The 19,576-nt window shown below is 43.0% G+C and overlaps 1 protein-coding gene across 1 annotated transcript in view; it reads left to right on the top strand.

Annotated features, from left to right (window-relative positions):
- The first annotated feature begins 1,081 nt into the window (after positions 1-1,081).
- Positions 1,082-19,576, top strand: part of LOC129862041 (anoctamin-1-like) — a 124,562-nt gene continuing 106,067 nt past the window's right edge. The window contains exons 1-2 of the mRNA XM_055933367.1: positions 1,082-1,261; positions 17,391-17,569. Coding sequence (XP_055789342.1) covers positions 17,462-17,569 — 108 coding nt within the window. The 5' untranslated portion in view covers positions 1,082-1,261; positions 17,391-17,461. The remainder of the gene's footprint in view (positions 1,262-17,390; positions 17,570-19,576) is intronic.

The following is a 19,576-nucleotide window of genomic DNA, read 5'->3' as shown; positions in this document are numbered from 1 at the left end:
ATACTGGTAGTCCCTGTATATAGCCATGTTATTTTTTACTTGATTTTGTTTTTCATTATTTACTGTGTATTTATTTCTCATGGCACTATTTCTATTTTAATTATAATTTGTTTTATATTTATCTTCAATTCTGCATTGTTTGAAAAGGACCTGTAAGGAAGCATTTGACTGTTAGTCTACACCTGTTGTTTACCAAGCATGTGACAAATAAACTGTGATTTGATTTGATTTTACTTGTGACTTGAGTTTGTTTGTCTGCTTGAACTGCGTATGTGATGGCAAATCCAATTATTCAATTGGCATTTAATTGTAAGAATGTTGGCGAAATCTTAAACCTATAATGTGTTGTGCTTCATTCCCCTTTGGATTACATTTTTGGGAGGAAATCTCCCTTATTTTTCAGCTTGAAGTCATGCGAGTTCAACAACAACTCAAATACTCAGGTAGAGTTTTACCTGGTCAGGTAAAGAAAAGCTCTGGCTTAGCATTTGATGTGATCTCACATAGTAAGTAGTATCCAGCAGTAAACAAGCGAGATTCTCTCCAAACAGGACAACTTTAAAGCCATAGCATATGATGATTAGGCTACCATCTGATTGTTATCATTATGCATGACTAAAAGTGTCATTGCAAGTAGTTGATCCTATCACAACAAAGGTTGAGGTATCAAAGCCAAATGTGATGGTTGCAGTATGTCTTGTAGGATGCACAATGTCTACTACAGATTAAGATATATTTTATATCTTAAAACCACAGGAACTGCTCATATTTGCTTGCAGTGCACCTTTTTACATTTTACATGGTGGAGTACCTAGCTATTAAGTAGATTGGTTAGTTGCGTTATTTGTAGAACAGAGAATAATGCCCGCCTACACATCAAAGTGAAGTAGGATGTCTCTTGCATATGGATCAAAACCCAGATGGCCTGCGTAAATATATTGGAAAAATGTAATTATTGAGTTGGGCTTGTTTGGTACCTTAATTAAATTTGTTCTACACCATTAGAAATAGGACTGAGACGTCAACCGCACAGGGACTGCCTCAGACATAGATGTTCATGCATACCTCTGCCTGAACACTTTCTGCGCGACTCGAGGAAGGAGCGCTCGTGCGCTTGTACAATTGGTTGACAAGAGCGCAGTGCGCTGACTGTCCTCCGAACAACGAGAGGCTGACTGCTTAGTCGTTATGGATTTAAATGACCTGTAAGCAGTATCAGTAGGTTGGACAGGACATCCTTACACTATTTCATCAATTGCAGGTAAAAAGTGGTTGATACATCTCTCTATTATGTTGTTCGGTGGACATGTCTGTGGTTCGGTGGGGATGTTGAAGCAATGACTAGCCTTTTCACAGTAAACTATTATGTTGTATGTTTAAATGCATATTTCAAAATGAATCATGCCATCTCAATTTCTCTCGCAGGACAATAACACCCTTTAATATGCATGCTTAATAACGATGTAACAAACATTAAACGAGATGTGTATCTCTTTCTCGAAAGTTTTGTGAATAAATATACGTTTTAAATTAGGATTCTGATGTAAAATGCTGTGAACTAGTTCTTTACTTTGTTTCTTGCTTCTTTAACTTAAACTGTAAAGAGAACATGTTTACATGATGTTGGGATGTGGACTGGTTGGACTCGGCAATGTGAGAGGCAATTCAAACAGACTGAGCTGCTGATAAGGTTATACTTTTGAGTCTGAGCGAACGTTAACAAAGTTTTGTTGTACTGTACAGACATGAAACTAGGCTACACAAATGGTTAAAGTGAATTAGACGGTAGTTTAAGTTTGCAGGCAGCTCGGTGGCAAGTACAATTCTGTATTTCATATTACAGTACACCTACTGTAATATAAATACGATATCGAAGCAAGTACTTATGTAATGACACACAGTACAATACCGTTAAATTGACTATTATACTGTAATTGCAAGCAGGTTGGCTGCTTGGTAAAGTTTTTACTCATTACAGTATATCAATGAATAGTTGGTGTTTTAAATCACTTGCACGTCTAGAGGCCTTAACAAAGGCTTCCAAACTGGCAGCGATTACAGGGAAAAACAGACAAAAAGGACATGGCAAGATGCTCAACCAATTAAGGTTTAAGACTTGTAGCCTTGTCCCTATACACTTTAAATTGACGGGCACATATGAAAATAATTGGTACAGCATTCTCACTCACATGTGTAACAAATAAAGCCTCTTACGAGGCACAACTCAAAAAAAATGGTAATAAACCAGAAACAACAATAACATGCACACATTAGGGGTCAAAAGGTGTTTGGCGTTCCAAAGATAGGTACTGTATACCGTGGGATGGAATTACAGTCCCATTTGAGAGACAGGATTCTTTCCCTGGCCTCACCATTTTCCCACAATGCACCATAAATGACAGTATTCTACAGTAAAACGTTTCAGAGTATTTTACGTTTCAGAGTATTTCCCAAATTACCGTATAATATACAGTTTTCCGTTACAGTGCAACTTTACACAATGTGAGTATATTATTTGGTAGACAAACATTAAGCTATCCGTTGACAGTTTAAAATAGGGAGCTACAAAGGTCAGTTCTAAATTACACTGACTGACTCAGAGCGCATTGTTTGTCCGAAGCGATGCCTGATAGCAGAGTGACCACAACGTCCCGTTTACCTTTTCTATTGTCGGATATGATTTAGTGATGATAGCCGAGCTTGAGGAGGGGAACCCATTCTGATTCTAGGGTGTCATGTGTACTAATCCAGGACCGAGGGAAGAGTTTTCCCTGTGGTGGAACCCTCACCTGTCTTTGTCAGTCAGGTCTGTGTGCACTTTGCAAGGCTGTCAGAAGGTAATCTTGTCAATGCTGCATGCGTTGTGTGTTCGGTCTATTGAGTTATTATTGTAGGCCGAGGCTATCCACCCTGCAAGTGTGAGACTTGTGTAACTTGTAACTGATAAATGTATTGGGTTTATCTCATGACAAGAAGACCCCCTTTTGTGAACTGTTTGATAGCATTTTGGTTTGCAATTTGGTTTGGTTTGCACTAATTATTCTTGTTAATGCATGGGTTTCCAAACATGCTTGGCCCACGACCCCATTTTGATATCTGAAAATTCTTGCGATGACCACCATGTGAAAATAATTATGTAATTAACTTTTTTATTTGGGGCTGTGGCAATCAATTGAAAAACATTCTAACAGTATTTATGATTGTCTTCTCAACTCCCCATCACATACTTTTAATGTGGGGCTATGACAGTCAATTACAAATTAGTCTGACATAATGTGTCTTATCTCACCACCACTAATGAGATGGGTGTGCTTGATGCATGTCGCGTCTGAGGTTCTCAAAAGTCAGGGGGCGTGGTCGACATCTCTGCTGTCACATCCAACCTGTATCGATATTTGGTTTTAATACAGATGCGAGCACTGGTGGTTCTTTCAAGACAACTGGGAACTCAGAAAAATACGAGGTCAAATCATGACGTCCATGATGTTCAGTTCGGAAAGTCGGAAGCTCGAGAAAGAAGCCCAATTTCCTGAGTTTGGAATTCCGAGTTGGTTTTTGGTTGAAAAAAGAGTTCCCAGTTGTCTTGAACGCACTGCAGTCGGAGATTCCCGAGTTCCCAGTTGTTTTGAACGCGGCATTAATGCTCAGAGGGAGACGGCAGGGTATTATTCGAGTTGAGTCAGGGACCAAAACTCCTCGGTAGTGACCAGTGAATGCATTCGGTCACATGACAGCTCGCTCAGCTGTTCGATTTCACTTACCGGCATGTCAATTGAATCAGGGGCACAGTCAAACGGATTGGGAAGTAGGTCCCAATGTGCTCTTCCAAGCCTTGAAGGTGATCAGTCATCACTCGTGTGGGACACTTACAGATGCTGTTTTCTGTTAGAAACATGCACAGCCGAGGGCAGGGGCATGGTTTGCTTTTGAAAGACTCCAATAAGAATTCTTTCCTCTAAATCCACTGATTCAGTCACTTATCTGTAGAACGTTTTCTATGTCTCCTGTATGCTTGTGTTCAACGATATATCTATTTTCATTACACAAAAAGTCAACCAAGTCTAATTTTTACATCCATTGTGAATGACAGCAGTTCCTCTCTCAATGTGAAAAATCGTTCCAACACCTCGATAACCACCAAGCCTCCGTGTGAAATAGAACATTGTCATGCTCTGATCCCCTGTCTTCACGTAGTTTTGCGAACAGGCGGGCGCGCAGTGGATGTGGTTTGATGCAGTTTACAATCAAAGTTACCTGCTGCAGCATATTTCTGACTTCTGTGCTCAGCTCTTTTGAGGACATTTGCTCTCGGTGTACCATACAATGCGTCTATATGACAGAGGGAGACACATTTATGAGTGCATGTGCCCGCGCCCCGTCCCACCATAGATGGAGCCCCATCTGTGCAAAAGCCCACCATTCGATCCCATTGAATCTGTTTTTGGTCAATATGGCCACGCAGCACACTGAACATCCCATTGTGAAGTTGGATGCTCGGGAATCGTGAGACAGAAAAATATGTCCTCGTGAATAGCATCCCCCGACATGTATAGCGAACAAAATTCAATGCATGGGCATCTCGGCCCTCACAGTTAATGTCAATTTGGAGAGCATAAGCTGGGGAGTTTTTGAATCGTTCAGCAGTTAGTTTCGTTTTGATTGCTAGCAATAGCATAACATATCCGCTACAAGACCATGGTGCTTGCCTACGGAGCTGTGAGGGGAACGGCACCTCAGTACCTTCAGGCTCTGATCAGGCCCTACACCCAAACAAGGGCACTGCGTTCATCCACCTCTGGCCTGCTCGCCTCCCTACCACTGAGGAAGTACAGTTCCCGCTCAGCCCAGTCAAAACTGTTCGCTGCTCTGGCACCCCAATGGTGGAACAAACTCCCTCACGACGCCAGGACAGCGGAGTCAATCACCACCTTCCGGAGACACCTGAAACCCCACCTCTTCAAGGAATACCTAGGATAAAGCAATCCTTCTGCCCCCCCCCCCAAAAGATTTAGATGCACTATTGTAAAGTGGCTGTTCCACTGGATGTCATTAGGTGAATGCACCAATTTGTAAGTCGCTCTGGATAAGAGCGTCTGCTAAATGACTTAAATGTAAATGTATATATTCGTTTAACAGTGTTATCTGACAAAGGTATTGATCTGTATTTCTGTGCCTTTGCCTCCCCACACATTATTTTCACCATATCAATTACGGCCTGTAATATCAAAGTCTCTGCAATAGTGTGTGGTTTCAAGGCGTAGCGGACCTAACCATTCACGGTGGGAATGATTCAAGTGCAATGGTTAAGTGCAGACTTTTTCCATGATCTAAGGGGGCTGGCTCTCTGGTTGAATTGTATATTTTAGATTTAAATAATTTTCATTTAGAATTTTGAGGTTAACCACATTACAATGATTTTGATACAACGACTATATTATAATATATATACACTGCTCAAAAAAATAAAGGGAACACTTAAACAACACAATGTAAATCCAAGTCAATCACACTTCTGTGAAATCAAACTGTCCACTTAGGAAGCAACACTGATTGACAATAAATGTCACATGCTGTTGTGCAAATGGAATAGACAAAAGGTGGAAATTATAGGCAATTAGCAAGACACCCCCCAAAACAGGAGTGATTCTGCAGGTGGTGACCACAGACCACTTCTCAGTTCCTATGCTTCCTGGCTGATGTTTGGGTCACTTTTGAATGCTGGCGGTGCTCTCACTCTAGTGGTAGCATGAGACGGAGTCTACAACCCACACAAGTGGCTCAGGTAGTGCAGTTCATCCAGGATGGCACATCAATGCGAGCTGTGGCAAAAAGGTTTGCTGTGTCTGTCTGCCAGGAGACAGGCCAGTACATCAGGAGACGTGGAGGAGGCCGTAGGAGGGCAACAACCCAGCAGCAGGACAGCTACCTCTGCCTTAGTGCAAGGAGGTGCACTGCCAGAGCCCTGCAAAATGACCTCCAGCAGGCCACAAATGTGCATGTGTCAGCATATGGTCTCACAAGGGGTCTGAGGATCTCATCTCAGTACCTAATGGCAGTCAGGCTACCTCTGGCGAGCACATGGAGGGCTGTGCGGCCCCACAAAAAAATGCCACCCCACACCATGACTGACCCATCGCCAAACCGGTCATGCTGGAGGATGTTGCAGGCAGTAGAACGTTCTCCACGGCGTCTCCAGACTCTGTCACGTCTGTCACATGCGCTCATGTGCTCAGTGGGAACCTGCTTTCATCTGTGAAGAGCACAGGGCGCCAGTGGTGAATTTGCCAATCTTGGTGTTCTCTGGCAAATGCCAAACGTCCTGCACGGTGTTGGGCTGTAAGCACAACCCCCACCTGTGGACGTCGGGCCCTCATACCACCCTCATGGAGTCTGTTTCTGACCGTTTGAGCAGACACATGCACATTTGTGGCCTGCTGGATGTCATTTTGCAGGGCGCTGGCAGTGCACCTCCTTGCACTAAGGCGGAGGTAGCGGTCCTGCTGCTGGGTTGTTGCCCTCCTACGGCCTCCTCCACGTCTCCTGATGTACTGGCCTGTCTCCTGGTAGCGCCTGCATGCTCTGGACACTACGCTGACAGACACAGCAAACCTTTTTGCCACAGTTCGCATTGATGTGCCATCCTGGATTAACTGCACTACCTGAGCCACTTGTGTGGGTTGTAGACTCCGTCTCATGCTACCACTAGAGTGAGAGCACCGCCAGCATTCAAAAGTGACCAAAACATCAGTCAGGAAGCATAGGAACTGAGAAGTGGTCTGTGGTCACCACCTGCAGAATCACTCCTGTTTTGGGGGGTGTCTTGCTAATTGCCTATAATTTCCACCTTTTTTTCTATTCCATTTGCACAACAGCATGTGACATTTATTGTCAATCAGTGTTGCTTCCTAAGTGGACAGTTTGATTTCACAGAAGTGTGATTGACTTGGATTTACATTGTGTTGTTTAAGTGTTCCCTTTATTTTTTTGAGCAGTGTATATTTTTGTATGTATATATATTTTTTCTCCAGATTTTGGTAATTATCCGGCAACCTAGTTGTCATATCAGACGACCCCACATGGGGTTGTGATCCTTGGTTTGGGAACGCTGTGTTAATGTAACTGTCCATAGAAAAGCTCAATTTTAAAAGTTAATATTCTGTTAACTCATACCTAAATAATGTTGCTGACTCATCTTACTGTATACCAGTATTTGTGGAGAAAGCATAAATTGGCTAAAATCACTTTAAAAAAACACCAACAAGTTGTATCTTAAACATACAGTTTCCACAATTCTTGCTATTTCCTCATAGGGGATGATGTCATAGTCCTGCAGAGGATGAGCTGGCCAATCATCAATCTACTCACATTAATATTTTTAATTACCGTTATATACTGTTGTTGGGGCACGCCCACACCATTCTGTTGTTGGGGCACGCCCACACCATTCCAACACAGAAAAAGACTGCTTTTTAACACTTAATTAAAAAAATGTGTAAAGGAAAACTATTTCACCCATATTGTAAGTAGTTATAGATCATATTTCATAGAAAAATTGAAATACTGGACAGTTACTCTAAAAATGACTGTGCAGTTTGGCTAATAATGTATTTGCTCACACATGAGACATTTTCTAAAGCTCAAGGGCCCCCTGAAATCTGAAGTGTCATTCGGTCTGGGTCCTACATGCGTGTGCTGTCAACGTGCATTTGAAACAATTTGGTATGGTTACACTGCGTAAATTCAGTCAGATTCCTTAAGTCAATATCTGCTATGGAATTACTAGGTGTTTACGCACATCACATACTACTTTACCTGTAGGACCCCTGAAATCTGCAATGTCATTTGCTCTGGGTCCCTAGAAGGATTCACTGCTACACCACCCTCCCACTCTCTGCCTTGGGGGTCGTCATGTGGTAGATGCTTTTTGGGATGTAGAATGTCAACACAGTGTCAACACATTGGGGTCACATTCACTTGCAAGGTTGTCCTATGACCTATATGCAGTCCCATCGAGCCAATTCATCAAATTTATAATGCCCTTTTTCCATCAGCAGTCGTCACAAAGTGCTTTTACAGTAACCTAGACCCCAAATATTGTGCTTCCTAGAAGGAAGGAACCTAGAGAGGAACCAGGCTCAGAATCACTTTATTCACCAAGTACATTTGCACATACCTGGAATTATACTTAGTGAATAAGTGCTGCCAGCAATAGTCAATGCACAGACAGAATAAAGACACAAGGTCAACATAGTCAACATACAGCATATACTATATAAATACAGAAAACATAAAACTCTGAAGTAAAGCTGATTTACAGTGATGATGTCCAATTTACAGAGGGAAAATATTGATGCATGAAGAGGAAGGGATGCTGCCATGACAAATACAGCATGTACAGGTACAGTGATGTCCACAGTGTAAATACAGTATAGTGTCGTTATTAGAATAAAGGGGAGTTGATGGCAAAAGGCATATGGCAAAGTGCAGAGATAGGACAAGGTGCAGTGATAGGACAAGGTGCAGTGATAGGACAAAGTGCAGTGATAGGACAAGGTGCAGTGACAGAACAAGGTGCAATGATAGGACAAGGTGCAGTGACAGGACAAGGTGCAGTGATAGGAAAAGGTGCAGAGATAGGACACGGTGCAGTGATAGGACAAAGTTCAGTGATAGGACAAGGTGCAGTGACAGGACAAGGTTCAGAGATAGGACACGGTGCAGTGATAGGACAAAGTTCAGTGATAGGACAAGGTGCAGTGACAGGACAAGGTTCAGAGATAGGACAAGGTGCAGATATAGGACAAGGTGCAGTGATAGGACAAAGTGCAGTGATAGGACAAGGTGCAGTGACAGGACAAGGTGCAGTGATAGGACAAGGTTCAGTGATAGGACAAGGTTCAGTGACAGGACAAGGTTCAGTGATAGGACAAGGTTCAGTGATAGGACAAGGTGCAGAGATAGGACAAGGTGCAGTGATAGAACAAGGTGCAGTGATAGGACAAAGTGCAGTGATAGGACAAGGTGCAGTGACAGAACAAGGTGCAGTGATAGGACAAGGTGCAGTGATAGGATAAGGTGCAGTGACAGGACAAGGTTCAGAGATAGGACAAAGTTCAGTGATAGGACAAGGTGCAGTGACAGGACAAGGTTCAGAGATAGGACAAGGTGCAGAGATGGGACAAGGTTCAGTGATAGGACAAAGTGCAGTGATAGGACAAGGTGCAGTGACAGGACAAGGTGCAGTGATAGGACAAGGTTCAGTGATAGGACAAGGTTCAGTGACAGGACAAGGTTCAGTGATAGGACAAGGTTCAGTGATAGGACAAGGTGCAGAGATAGGACAAGGTGCAGTGATAGGACAAGGTGCAGAGAAAGGACACGGTTCAGTGAGAGGACAAGGTGCGGTGATAGGACAAGGTGCAGTGATAGGACAAGGTGCAGAGATATGACAAGGTGCAGAGATAGGACACGGTGCAGTGATAGGACAAGGTGCAGTGATAGGACAAAGTGCAGTGATAGGACAAGGTGCAGTGATAGGACAAGGTGCAGTGATAGGACAAGGTGCGGAGATAGGACAAGGTGCAGTGATAGGACAAGGTGCAGTGATAGGACAAGGTGCAGTGATAGGACAAGGTGCAGAGATATGACAAGGTGCAGAGATAGGACACGGTTCAGTGATAGGACAAGGTGTAGAGATAGGACAAGGTGCAGTGAGAGGACAAGGTGTAGAGATAGGACAAGGTGCAGTGAGAGGACAAGGTGTAGAGATAGGACACGGTGCAGTGATAGTACAAGGTGCAGTGACAGGACAAGGTGTGGAGATAGGACAAGGTGCAGAGATAGGACAAGGTGCAGTGATAGGACAAGGTGCAGTGATCGGACAAGGTGTGGAGATAGGACAAGGTGCAGAGATAGGACAAGGTGCAGTGATAGGACAAGGTGCAGTGATCGGACAAGGTGCAGTGATCGGACAAGGTGCAGTGTGGTGGTCTATCAGACTCTGACTGTACTGGATAGAGGTTAACAGTACACTATATCCCTAAGGGCCACTGAAATGTCATCTCTAGTCTGATGTAATTGTTCCTATATCGCCTCCCCTTGTCTTATAGAGACTTATGTAGCCAGTAGCTAGTCAATCACTATGAGTAGGACTGAGTTTGGTGTGGGATTACAATTTGGGTTGTGGGAGGAAAGACCTCACTCTGTCCACAAAGATTGTTGTTGTCTGTTGACTTTGCAAGGTAGTTCTAATTAGAGTCTGGTCTGGGAGATCTAACAGTGCAACTCTTTTGAGTGTAATACTGATTTCTGCTGAATAAGCATGTTTTGGGTTTTTATTTTATTTTCATTAGGTGATTGAACATTTATCGTGAATTTACGCTATTTTGGTTTCTCTTATTTGCAACAGTTTAGTGGTATCCTGTATAGATATATTGACCTATGAAGAGTTTAGTGGTATCCTGTATAGATATATTGACCTATAGACAGTTTAGTGGTATCCTGTATAGATATATTTACCTATGAAGAGTTTAGTGGTATCCTGTGTAGATATATTTGCCTATGAAGAGTTTAGTGGTATCCTGTGTAGATATATTTACCTATGAAGAGTTTAGTGGTATCCTGTATAGATATATTGACCTATAGACAGTTTAGCGGTATCCTATGTATATATATATTGACCTATAGACTGTTTTGTAGTATCCTGTGTAGATATATTGACCTATAGACAGTTTTGTAGTATCCTGTGTAGATATATCAAATCTAATTGTATTAGTCACATGTCTACACCTGAATACAACAGGTATAGACCTTACAGTGAAATGCTTACTTACGAGCCCCTAACCAACAATGCAGTTTTAAAAAATACAAGTAATTAAAATGTAAATAACAATAAAGAGACTATATACATGGGGGTATTGGTACAGAGTCAATGGCGGGGGCACCGGTTAGATTAGGTAATATGTACATGAAGGTGGTGGGGGGAACGGCAATACAAATAGTCTGGGTAGCCATTTGATTAGGTGTTCAGGAGTCTTAAGGCTTGGGGGTAGAAGCTGTCTCTTGGGCCTATACTTGGCGCTCCGGTACCGCTTGCCGTGCGGGAGCAGAGAGAACAGTCTATGACTAGGGTGGCTGGAGTCTTTGACAATATTTAGGGCCTTCCTCTGACACCGCCTGGTATAGAGGTCCTGGATGGCAGGAAGCTTGGCCCCTGTGATGTACTGGGCCGTTCGTACTATCCTCTGTAGTGCCTTGGAGTCGGAGGCCAAGCAGTTGCCATACCAGGCAGAGATGCAACCAGTCAGGATGCTCTCGATATCAGGAATCAAGGTAAGACTCAGATGCAGACTGTCGAAGTAACAATGTTTATTGTAGCACAGGGGCAGGCAAAGACAGGTCAAGGCAGGCAGGGGTCGAAAATGCAGGGTAATGCAAAGGTGCAGGACGGCAGGCGGACTCTGGGTCAGGGACAGGCAGAGTTCAGTAATCCAGAGGTGGAGCAAAGGTACAAGACGGCAAGCAGGCTCAGGGTCAGGCAGAAAGGTCAGGCGGGTACAGGGTCAGGACAGGCAAAGGTCAAAAACCAGGAGGACAAGGAAAGAGAGGCTGGGAAACGATAAGAGCTGACAGGAAAAACGCTGGCTAGCTTGAACAAACAAGACGAACTGGCAACAAACAGACAGAGAACACAGGTATAAATACACGGGATGATAGGGAAGATGGGCTACACCTGTAGGGGGTGGAGACAAGCATAAGGACAGGTGAAACAGATCAGGGCGTGACACTCGATGGTGCAGCTGTAGAACCTTTTGACGATCTGAGGACCCATGCCAAATCTTTTCAGTGTGTTGTTACCTACCCCTACCACTTGGGGGTGGCCCATCAGGAAGTCCAGGATCCAGTTGCAGAGGGAGGTGTTTAGTCCCAGGGTCCTTAGCATATTGATGAGCTTTGAGGGCACTATGGTGTTGAACGCTGCGCTGTAGTCAATGAATAGCATTCTCACATAGGTGTTCCTTTTTACCAGGTGGGAAAAGGCAGTGTGGAGTGGGAAAGGGCAGTGTGGAGTGCAATAGAGATTGCATCATCTGTGGATCTGTTGGGGCGGTATGCAAATTGGAGTGGGTCCAGGGATTCTGGGATAATGGTGTTGATGTGAGCCATGACCAGCCTTTCAAAGCACTTCATGGCTACGGACGTGAGTGCTACCGGTCGGTAGTCATTTAGGCAGGTTACCTTAGTGTTCTTGGGCACAGACACTATGGTGGTCTGCTTGAAACATGTTGGTATTGCAGACTCGGATGGGGAGAGGTTGAAAATGTCAGTAAAGACACTTGCCAGTTGGTCAGCGCAAGCTCGCAGTACACATCCTGGTAATCCGTCTGACCCTATGGCCTTGTGAATGTTGACCTGTTTAAAGGTCTTACTCACATCGGCTGTGGAGAGCGTGTTCACACAGTCTTCCGGAACAGCTGGTGCTCTCATGCATGTTTCAGTGTTATTTGCCTCGAAGCGAGCATAGAAGTAGTTTAACTAGTCTGGTAGGCTCGTTTCACTGGGCAGCTCTCGGCTGTGCTTCCCTTTGTAGTCTGTAATGGTTTACAAGCCCTGCCACATCCGACGAGCATCAGAGATGGTGTAGTACGATTCGATCTTAGTCCTGTATTGAAGCTTTGCCTGTTTGGTGGTTCATCGGAGGGCATAGCGGGATTTCTTTTAAGCTTCCGGGTTAGAATTCCGCTCCTTGAAAGTGGCAGCTCTAGCCTTTAGCTCAGTGCGGACGTTGCCTGTAATCCATGGCTTCTGGTTGGGGTATGTACGTACGGTGTGGTGTACTCCAATGCCATCGGAGGAATCCCGGAACATATTCAGTCTGTGCTAGCAAAACAGTCCTGTAGCTTCGCATCTGCTTTATCTGATCTCATCACTGGTGCTTCCTGCTTTAATTTTTGCTTGTAAGCAGGAATCAGGAGTATAGAATTATGGTCAGATTTGCCAAATAGGGGACGAGGGAGAGCTTTGCATGCTTCTCTGTGTGTGGAGTAAAGGTGGTCCAGAGTTATTTCCTCTGGTTGCACATTTAACATGCTTATAGAAATTTGGTAAAACGGATATATAGTTTCCCTGCATTAAAGTCACCGGCTACTAGGAGCGCCACCTCTGGTTGAGCGTTTTCTTGTTTGCTTGTGGCGGAATACAGCTCATTCAATGCTGTCTTAGTGCCAGCCTCTGACTGTGGTGGTATGTAAACAGCTACGAAAAATACAGATGAAAACTCTCTAGGTACAGTTTATAGTGTGGTCTACAGCTTATCATGAGATACTCTACCTCAGGCGAGCAATAGCTCAAGACTTCCTCAGATATCGTGCACCAGCTGTTATTTACAAAAATACATAGTCTGCCGCCCCTTGTCTTACCAGACGCCGCTGTTCTATCCTGCCGGTACATTGTATAACCAGCCAGCTGTAAGTTGATAGTGTCATAGTTCAGCCACGACTCCGTGAAGCAGAAGATATTACAGTTTTGAATGTCTCATTGGTAGTTTAATCTTCCATGTAGGTCATCAATTTTATTGTCCAAAGATTACACATTTTCTAGCAGAATGGAAGGAAATGGGGGTTTATTCGATCGCCTACAAATTCACAGAAGGAAGCCCGCCGTCCGGCCACTTTTTCTCCGCCTCCTCTTCACGCAAATCACGTAGATCTGGGCCTGTTCTCGAGAAAGCGTCGGACTCGTCAGACTCGTTAGATGAAAAAAATGATTCTGCCAGTCTGTGGTGAGTAATCGAGGTCCTGATGTCCAGAAGTTATTTTCAGTCATAAGAAACGGTAGCGGCAACATTTTGTACAAAATAAGTAAAAAATAAGTTACAAATAACGCAAATAAATGAGCAAAAAAGCGCAATCGGTTGGGGTCAGGTAAAACGTCTGCCTTCTTCTCTGGGGCCATTTTAGTTTATATTGATATATTGACCTATAGACAGTTTTGTAGTATCCTGTGATGATATATTGACCTATAGACAGTTTTGTAGTATCCTGTGTAGATATATTGACCTATAGACAGTTTTGTAGTATCCTGTGTAGATATATTGACATACAGAACGTTTTGTACTATCCTGTGTTGATATATTGACCTATAGACAGTTTTGCAGTATCCTGTGTAGATATATTGACCTACTGGCAACTTGATATTAATTGAAGTGTAGTGTGTCCAAATTCCACAGACACCATTCTAATATTAGAACAAGAGGAAGTCAATTTTTTTATTTTTTATTCTACGCTTCACTTATCTTTTTTTTTTTTTTACCAATGATTCCCACGGAGACTCCTTCTTATATTTGGGTCTGCTTATTTAAACTGCCAAACACACAACTGGATGGAAGCCCGATGTTTTAAAGCTAACAGGGAATTCAAGTTGCACAGAAGTGAGCCCCGAGTCAGAGATAGTCAGGGACTAGATGGAGACCAGCTGGACAGTAGCTTATGTTAGTGAAGATGCACGCACATTTTTCTTTTGAGTGGAGGACAAGCACCATCCGGGTTAGGTTCAACAGAGTCCAAGGAGCAATTCACATGCAGTATGTCTAAAAAATAAACAACGCTCAGTTGCAAACTCTCAGATGTCATCTCCCTCAGACCCTGGCCTGCCTGGGCAGCTAGCAGGAAGATCAAGAGGGATGATTTCATAGATATAAATGTTGCTTTTAGAAGCTTTAGTTGGATGACCATGGAAAACAAATGCAACACTTTTAAACATTCTGTTATTACATAGATGTGGATTACACAAGTGTAAAGGGGGATTAAAGACCTTTCTTGAAGATGAAGATGGTTTTCCAAAATGTGTTAATTTATATTATTTTGCCAGTATATCATTATTTGATATTCATGCACATTAATGTACTAAATTATTTATGTGAAATGTAGCATAAAGGTATTCTCTGACTTCCTCACACAGTAATACATTAGGTCAACCTTAACAAAATCATCAGATGTCAATTTCTGTGATTGTAAATTGAAAATAGTAATTATTAAATATTTTCATATACAGTGGCTTGCGAAGTATTCACCCCACTTGGCATTTTTCCTATTTTGTAGCCTTACAACCTGGAATTAAAATATATATTTTTTGGGGGGCCTACCACTTGGGAGCCTACCACATTTACATTACATTACATTTAAGTCATTTAGCAGACGCTCTTATCCAGAGCGACTTACAAATTGGTGCATTCACCTTATGACATCCAGTGGAACAGCCACTTTACAATAGTGCATCTAAATCTTTTAAGGGGGGGGGCAGAAGGATTGCTTTATCCTAAGTATTCCTTGAAGAGGTGGGGTTTCAGGTGTCTCCGGAAGGTGGTGATTGACTCCACATGCCTACCACTTTGAAGATGCAAAAATATTTTTCATTGTGAGACAAACAAGAAACAAGACAAAAACAGAAAACTTGAGCGTGCATAACTTTTCACCCCCAACACAGTCAATACTTTGTAGAGCCACCTTTTGCAGCAATTACAGCTGCAAGTCTCTTGGGGTATGTCTCTATAAGCTTGACACATCTAGCCACTGGGATTTTTGCCCATTCTTCAAGGCAAAACTGCTCCAGCTCCTTCAAGGTGGATGGGTTCCGCTGGTGTACAGCAATCTTTAAGTCATACCACATATTCTCAATTGGATTGAGGTCTGGGCTTTGACTAGGCCATTCCAAGACATTTAAATGTTTCCCCTTAAACCACTTGAGTGTTGCTTTAGCAGTGTGCTTAGGGTCATTGCCCTGCTGGAAGGTGAACCTCCGTCACAGTCTCAAATATCTGGAAGACTGAAACAGGTTTCCCTCAAAGAATTTCCCTGTATTTAGCGCCATCCATCATTCCTTCAATTCTGACCAGTTTCAAAGTCCCTGCCGATGAAAAACATCCCCAGAGCATGATGCTGCCACCACCATGCTTCACTGTGTTCTCGGGGTGATGAGAGGTGTTGGGTTTGCGCCAGACATAGCATTTTCCTTGAGTGCCAAAAAGCAACATTTTTGTCTCATCTGAGCAGAGTACCTTCTTCCATGTGTTTGGGGAGTCCCCCACATGCCTTTTGGTGAACATCAAATGTGTTTGCTTATTTTTTTCTTTAAGCAATGGCTTTTTTCTGGCCACTCTTCCGTAAAGCCCAGCTCTGTGTAGTGTACGGATTAAAGTGGTCCTATGGACAGATACTCCAATCTCCGCTGTGGAGCTTTGCAGCTCCTTCAGGGTTATCTTTTGTCTCTTTGTTGCCTCTCTGATTAATGCCCTCCTTGCCTGGTCTGTGAGTTTTGGTGGGCGGCCCTCTCTTGGCAGGTTTATTGTTGTACCATATTCTTGGATTTAATGATGCTCTGTGGGATGTTCAAGGTTTCTGATATTTTTTTATAACCCAATTCTGATCTATACTTATCAACAACTTTGTCCCTGACCTGTTTGGAGAGCTCCTTGGTCTTCATGGTGCCGCTTGCTTGGTGGTGTCTGTTGCTTATTGTTGTTGCAGACTCTGGGGCCTTTCAGAACAGGTGTATATATACTGAGACCATGTGACAGATCATGTGACACTTAGATTGCACACAGGTGGACTTTATTTAACTCATTATGTGACTTCTGAAGGTAATTGGTTGCACCAGATCTTATTTACGGGCTTCATAGCAAAGGGGGTGAATACATATGCACGCACTACTTTTTCGGGGGGGTTTTGTATAATTTTTTGAAACAAGTGATTTTTTTCATTTCACTTCACCAATTTGGACTATTTTGTGTATTACATGAAATCCAAAAAATAATCAATTTAAATTACCGGTTGTAATGCAAAAAAATAGGAAAAACGCCAAGGGGGATGAATACTTTTGCAAGGCCCTGATTTTTATGGGACAATATACAAATGTTTTTGAGAAAAATATTTAGAAAAAGACACTTTCATTAAGTAAATGTATTTATTAGTTCTCTAATTTTTGTCAAGGGAGGTGAAAATGTAATAAATTGAAGGTTATTTGTTGATGTGAAAATCAAAATGAATCAATTTTAAGGTTGTGTGTGGGGGGGTCACCAACATTTCTGGAGAATACAATTAGGTCCCCAGGAGTTCTGGTGAAATAAACGGGGTCCCCGCTGAAATAGTTTGAATAGCATTGGTTTACCACAGTCAAGGCAAGTTTAAGATATACAATATATAAAAGATATGCACAAAGATATGCACAAAGATATGCACAAATATATAAAATATATGCACATATATTATATGTGCCTACACATTTGGACTCATATAGGCCTATTTTATAGCCTACGGAATCTACGGTACTTTTCAACCAACCCAGAATGGATGTGCTGAGACTTGAGAGGTGCACCTTACTGTTTGTCTCCCCAGGTAGAGCCCACCTGACGCACGACCCATCAGAAGACCCTCACCAAGAGCCTGGTCAGCAGCCTGGAGAAGCCATGGAGCGGAATGAGAGGTCCACCCCCGTCCCTGGCAAAGAGAAAGAGGTGGATATCATCAATATCAAGGGCATCGAGGACATAGGCTATGTTCAGCCGGATTCCATAGTAAGTCGGTCACCTTTAGTTTTCAGCAACTGACAAATCAAAGTCCATAGCACATAGCAAACTGTAGCAGCATGCAAAGCATGTGATTTTGGGAAAAAAAACGTAGCAGCACAGCTAAACCAGGGTTGACAGTGGTAAATACCCTCGGTGTTCCTCTGTGGCTCAGTTGGTAGAGCATGGTGCTGGCAGTGGCAACATCAGCATAGGGGGTTTGATTCATAGGACAACTATACGTAAAAAATGTATACATGGTTGGCGCAGCGGTCTAATGCACTGGTTAGGGAAGGGTTTCGCCAGTGGGGCTGTACTTGGCTCATTGCGCTCTAGTGTCTCCTTGTGGCGGCCTGGGTGTCTGCAGGCTGACTTCGGTCGCCGTTGAGCGGTGTTTCCTCCGACACATTGGTGCAGCTGGCTTCCGGGATAAGCGAGCGAGTGTTAAGAAGAGCGATTTGGCGGGTCATGTTTCGGAGGATGAATGACTCAAACTTCGCCACTCCCGAGCCTGTTGGGGAGTTGCAGCGATGAGACAAGATCGTAATCATGAAATTGGGGGAGAAAAAGGCAGAAAAAATTGCATGTAAGTTGTTTTGGATAAAAGCATCTGCTAAATGGCATACAGTTAAAGTTGGAAGTTTACCTACACCATTTAAACTCACAATTCCTGACATTTAATCCTAGTAATAATTCCCTGTCTTAGGTCAGTTAGGATCACCACTTTATTTTAAGAATGTGAAATGTCAGAATAATAGTAGAAAGAATGATTTATTTCAGCTTTTATTTCTTTCATTACATTTCCAGTGGGTCAGAAGTTTACATACACTCAATTAGTATTTGGTAGCATTGCCTTTAAATTGTTTAACTTGGGTCAAACGTTTCGGGCAGCCTTCCACAAGCTTCCCACAACTAGTTGGGTGAATTTTGGCCCATTCGTCCTGACAGAGCTGGTGTAATTGAGTCAGGTTTGTAGGCTTCCTTGCTTGCACACACTTTTTCAGTTCTACCCACATATTTTCTATAGGATTGAGGTCAGGGCTTTGTGATGGCCACTCCAATACCTTGACTTTGTTGTCCTTAAGTCATTTTGCTTGGGGTCATTGTCTATTTGGAAGACCCATTTGCGACCAATATTTAACTTTCTGACTGATTTTTTATTTATTTTGTCTTGAGATGTTGCTTCAATATATCTACATAATTTTCCTTTACTCATGATGCCATCTATTTTGTGAAGTGCACCAGTCCCTCCTGCAGCAAAGCACCCCCACAGCATGATGCTGCCACCCCCGTGCGTCACGGTTGGGATGGTGTTCTTCGGCTTGCAAGCCTCCCCCTTTTTCCTCCAAACATAACAATGGTCATTATGGCCAAACAGTTCTATTTTTGTTTCATCAGACCAGAGGACATTTCTCCAAAAAGTATGATCTTTGTCCCCATGTGCAGTTGCAAACCGTATTCTTGCTTTTTTATGGCGGTTTTGGAGCAGTGGCTCCTTGCTGAGCGGCCTTTCAGGTTATGTCCATATAGGACTTGTTTTACTGTGGATATAGATTATTTTGTACCTGTTTCCTCCAGCATCTTCACAAGGTTCTTTGCTGTTGTTCTGGGATTGATTTTCACTTTTCGCACCAAAGTACGTTCATCTCTAGGAGACAGAACGCGTCTTCTTCCTGAGTGGTATGACGGCTGCGTGGTCCCATGGTGTTTATACATGCGTACTATTGTTTGTACAGATGAACGTGGTACCTTCAGGCATTTGGAAATTGCTCCCAAGGATGAACCAGACTTGTGGAGGTCTACAATTTCTTTTCTGAGGTCTTGGCTGATTTCTTTTGATTTTCCCATGATGTCAAGCAAAGAGGCACTGAGTTTGAAGGTAGGTCTTGAAATACATCCACAGGTACACCTCCAATTGACTCAAATTCTGTAAATTAGCCTATCAGAAGCTTCTAAAGCCGTGACATCATTTTTGGCAATTTTACAAGCTGTTTAAAGGCACAGTCAACTTAGTGT

Source organism: Salvelinus fontinalis, chromosome 9 (assembly GCF_029448725.1).
Source record: "Salvelinus fontinalis isolate EN_2023a chromosome 9, ASM2944872v1, whole genome shotgun sequence".
Classification (NCBI taxonomy): Eukaryota; Metazoa; Chordata; class Actinopteri; order Salmoniformes; family Salmonidae; genus Salvelinus; species Salvelinus fontinalis.
Note: the sequence above shows the minus strand (reverse complement) of the source record. Positions and strands in the feature narration are given on the sequence as shown.